Source organism: Octodon degus, unplaced genomic scaffold (genome assembly GCF_000260255.1).
Source record: "Octodon degus isolate 3935 unplaced genomic scaffold, OctDeg1.0 scaffold00019, whole genome shotgun sequence".
Classification (NCBI taxonomy): Eukaryota; Metazoa; Chordata; class Mammalia; order Rodentia; family Octodontidae; genus Octodon; species Octodon degus.
In genome coordinates this window covers 13,010,969-13,015,769 of record NW_004524595.1, presented here as the reverse complement: position 1 = coordinate 13,015,769, position 4,801 = coordinate 13,010,969, and the positions used below count along the sequence as shown (strand labels likewise).

At 39.8% G+C, this 4,801-nt stretch overlaps 1 protein-coding gene across 1 annotated transcript in view; it reads right to left on the bottom strand.

The window, feature by feature from the left end:
* Matn3 (matrilin 3) overlaps positions 1–4,801 on the bottom strand; it is a 34,232-nt gene that overhangs the window by 1,364 nt on the left and 28,067 nt on the right. Inside the window, exon 8 of the mRNA XM_004627567.2 lies at positions 235–345. Coding sequence (XP_004627624.2) covers positions 235–345 — 111 coding nt within the window. The remainder of the gene's footprint in view (positions 1–234; positions 346–4,801) is intronic.

Genomic DNA, 4,801 nt, shown 5'->3' with positions numbered 1-4,801 from the left:
GAACTCAGGCCCTTGAACTTGCCAGAGAAGGGCTTATTCCACTGAGCCATCTCCCCGGCCCCCAGTCTATCATCTTTTAAAACATTTGGAAGAAAAATTTTAAAGATTGTGCATTACTTCTGCTCATCTTACAGCAACAAATAAGGCACATGCCTGGAGAATATCGTAGAATATTTGGCTCGGCTGTGGTTCCTAAGTGGGCTCCAAGCAGAGCAGAAAACCTAGAAAGGATATGCTTGGTGTTCAGTCTCTGGAGATAAGAGCTGACCTTCTCCTGGAAAGCCAGGGTGGCCTCACAGCCACAAGCGTCTTCCGTGGAAAGGAGTCTCCGGGCCTCTTCAACTGCTGCAGATCGTGACAATACCCAAAACGTTAGTGCTCCTGGGACTGATAAAAAGCCAGGAATCCTACAGTCCTGGGTCTGGCTGATTTTGCTCAACATGGTGATCTCCACATTCCTCTGTTTCTCTTCAAATGACAACATTTTGTTCTTTTTATGACTGAACAGGACCTCACTGTGTCTATAGACTGCCTTTCTTTACCCATCCATCTGTTGATGGGCTCTAAGGCTGGTTCCATATCTTGGCTATCGTGTGTGATGGAATCAAAAATACAATAAATACTATAATTTTTAATAATATATGACAGTAAAGACACATTGCCATTAGTGCCCCATGGACTACCCTCCCTTGCTTCAAAACTTAATCCATTATCCCAGTTCCTTTTGGAAGCAATCCTAAAGTCCTTTTTCGTAAGTGTCTTTAATCATTCCTGCCTTTCTATTGGCTGCTACTTGACAGCAAGCACAGGATGGGCAGTAGTATTGTGAGGGAGATTTATGGCAATGTGTGTTTTACTATGATCAATTGTTTTTAATATAGAATGCACTGTATATTTCAAGTGTACCTTGTATATTGTGCCACAATAAACACAGTATGCGGCTTCTCTATGATAGGCGGGCTTTAATTTCCTCAGGGATATGCCAAGGAGTGGTAGAGTTGCATCAAATGGTAGCTCTGTATATTTTAATGTTTTGAAGAACTTCCACACTGATCTCTGTAGTAGCCACACAACTTCACTTTCCCACTAGCATGCAGAAATGTTTTTTCTCCCACATCCTCATCAGCTTTGTTGTTTTTTGTATTCTTGATAACGGCAATTTCAACTGGGGTGAAATGGAATCTCTATGTCATTTCAGTTTGAATTTTAGAGGAAATCTACTTGAATTCTGTTTTTTGTTTGTTTGTTTGTTTTGTTTTGGTGCCAGGGATTTAACCCAGAGCCAAGCAGGTGCTTATGTCACTGAGCTAGCTCTCTGGTCCCAATTCTGTGACTTCTAAGCCTTCCCTATGTGTATTTTCCCGGCATATAAGGATATAAAAGCAAGCAGAAAAAGAAAATATTTTGTGATGATAATGTCACAGCAACAATTATATTAGCAAACGCTGGGGAAACATTCGTAGTCATCCACGCTAAGGGATGACTTGTGAGGGTTCGTGATAATATTCTATCCTTTTGTGATTGTTAAATATCAAATAGATTTTTAAAAAGATGGTTAGTGTAGGCAGATGCTAAGGACATAAGCATAAGACAATGTCCCTTTCCCACTGTTGGTGCAAGTGTGGACGGGTGTGACTACTTAGCAAATCAGTGTGGAGATTCTTCAAAAACACTAGGACTTGTGGTTCCATTTGACCCAGCTATTCCCCTTTTTGGTATTTTCCCAAAGGAATTGAAGACATCATACCACAACACTATATGCAAACTCATATTTAAAGCAGCACAAAATACATAAACCTTGGAAGCAACCCAAATGTCCATCAACTAATGAATGGATAAAAAAGATGTGGAATGGGTTTTTTATACAATGCAGTACTATTTAACCATAAAGAAAGATAGTCTTGGGACATATACTGCTAAATGGATGGACTTGAGACCATACTCTTAAGTAAAATGAATCCGACATATACGTGTAAATAATACATTGTCTCACTAGTGTGAGAAACTGAAAATGTAAATAAGAACCAAAATGTATAAAGTATGAAATAGGAAGAAATTGTTCAAAAAGAAAGGGGAACTAGAGAGGGGGTGGGAAAAGAAAGGAAGAGAAAAAGAAAAAATGAGAAAAGAAGGATAAAAATAGAAACAAAGCCTTGTAAATAAGAAGAGGGGTTGAAGGGAGAGGAGGAAAGAAGAGGACTCAAGATATATCCTTTACAGATATATAGTAAGTCCAGAGGCCTCCATGGAAAAATGTACCAATGGAACAGAGCAATGGATGCTATGTGTTACAACTGCTGAGTGGCTCCAGTCCAAGGAACTTCCTGTTCCCTGCTTGGCCAGACGCCATATTAGGGAGGGGCCAACTCAACCCAGGACTTGCAGCAGCCCTAGGTAGAGTTCATATCAGACTCTCACTGTTAATCTCTCTCGGTGACTTGGTGAAGAATAACTACAGAGTCAACAAGCTGTGGTCAGGCTGGCAAGAAATACCTAGATGTGGCAGACTGACCCACTCAGGCCCTAACCATGACCAGAGGCCAGGAGCAGCCTGAAGTTCTATGGAGTTGAAGATACCAGAATCAGCACCCTGCCCTGATCCTACTGCAGGCTGCTGAGATTATCCAACCCAGATCTGGGCTCTGGCAGACACTTTGTCCACCAGCAAGAGCAGAAGCATTGAGTTGAACACGGCCACAGAACTGAAGACCTCAGAAGGTACTCACATGCTTTAAATTACAAATTTCTTCTTCTCCCTCCTCCTTTGTTTTTGGGTTTTTTTTTTCTTTTTTTAATGAGTGTGAATATTGTTTTTAGGTTTGTTTTGTTTTACTCTTGTTTTTCCCTTTTTTTTTTTCCTGTCTTAGCAAGTTCCTGAGGCTTGAGTAACCTCTTTGCTCTTTTAGCCTTGCTTCTGATCTCTTTGTTTTTTGTTTATCTACTTTTTGCTTCTTATCCTTTTTAACTTTTATCTACTTGGGGTAAAATTGCTCAATAGAGCAATTTTCTGATTTTTCTCATTTTTTATGTAACTGTAGATCTTGTACCTATGGTGAAAGTTGGCAAATTATTAGTTATCACAGTTTGCCATTTTCTTTTCTATTCTGTGTTTGATGCTGTTGTTATTTCTGATTGTACCACTTTAGCCAAGAAAACATAGTTGTGATCAATTTGTCTTCTCTGTATGCCAATATCTAGGCTGTCTGGGGATCATAATCAACACTACAGTACAGTACCAAAAAACTGGATGTTAGGCCAAGCAGACAGCACCCTCTCATTCCTAATAAACAGAAGAGGCAGGATCCTGGGACACATTCAAAAGCCAGAAGCCAAAGATATCTAGAAGACATCTCTGAAAAGTTGTCATTTCCTAGGGGGTCTCAATAATAGTAATAAAGCTGCCTGCTATAAGAAATTTATAAGCCTCAGTACAAAATACAAATTTGAAAAACAGAAAATGAGAAAATTCTGAAGCAGGATGCACCCCATCATCCACAGTTCACCCAAGGTAAATCAAGGCACACTGAAGTGGAAGAAATAAAAGATTTCCTCACTGAATTTCATTAAATGGAGGCAGGAGAAGTCACAAAACGGGTGAATTAGTCACTTGACAAAAACAAAAAGATGATGACCATAATGAAGGAAGTGATTAGTAGATGTAGAGTAGATACAGACAAAAAAAAAAAATAGAGGGGATTAAGAAAGGAATAGAGGGCTGGGGAGATAGCTCAGTGGTCTAAGCACCTGCCTGGCAAACATAAGGACTGGGGTTTGATCACTGCTACTGCCTGCTGTGCTGGCCCCGGAATCTGGGGCGCGCAGTGCCAACTACCAAAACTAGGTGTAGTGGCACATGCTTATAATCCAAGAGCTAGGAAGGCTGAGACAGGAGGATCACTATGAGTTTGAGCTGGGTAGCGAGACCCTGTACCAAATAAATAAATAAATAAATTTTTTTTTTCATTTAAAAAAATAAAGAAAAAAGAAAGAAATGGAGGGGCTGAGGAGATAGCTTTGTGGCTTAAGTGCCTGCCTGGCATGCACAAGGTCCTCATTTCAAACCCCAGTACTGAAAAAAAAAAAAAGAAAGAAAGAAAGAAAGAAAGAAAGAAAGAAAGGAATGGAAACCATGAGCACAAAACATACAAAAGAACTGAATTCCATAAAAAAAAGACTCAAGTAAATTCCAAATGATTAAAACTTCTACTGAAAGGACATACAGCAGAGTCAACCAATGTGAAGCTAGAAATACCAAACCTAGCTGGGCATAGCGATGCACACCTGTAATCCCCGCACTTGGGAGCCTGAGGCAGGAGGATTGTCCCTAGTCTGAAGCCAGCCTGGGCTACATAAACAAGTTCAAGGACAGCCTGCACTATATACCTACTATATAGACATAGTGGGACCCTGTCCCAAAGAAACAATATATACCTCTTAAAAATAGTAATGGTGCTCACTTCAGCAGTGCATACACTAAAAAAATAGCAACAGACCACAAAAAATTAATCCAACATCTGCTAGACAATGCAAAGAAGACCAATAGAAGATGAATTAGAATCAGTGAAGAATCCAAAAAAGTGTAAAGGGCATAAAATCACTTGTTCATAGAAATAATAACAGAAAACTTTTCTAGGGATGGGGAGATGGTTCAGTGGAATAAGTGCTTCCCTGGCAAGTGCAAGGGCCTGAGTTCAATCCCGGTTTCGCAAAAAAAAAAAAAAAAGAACCTTTCAGGAAAGTTTTCAAGCATTCAAAAGAAATTGAGATACACATTAGGGTGGCACATAGAACTCCAAATAGT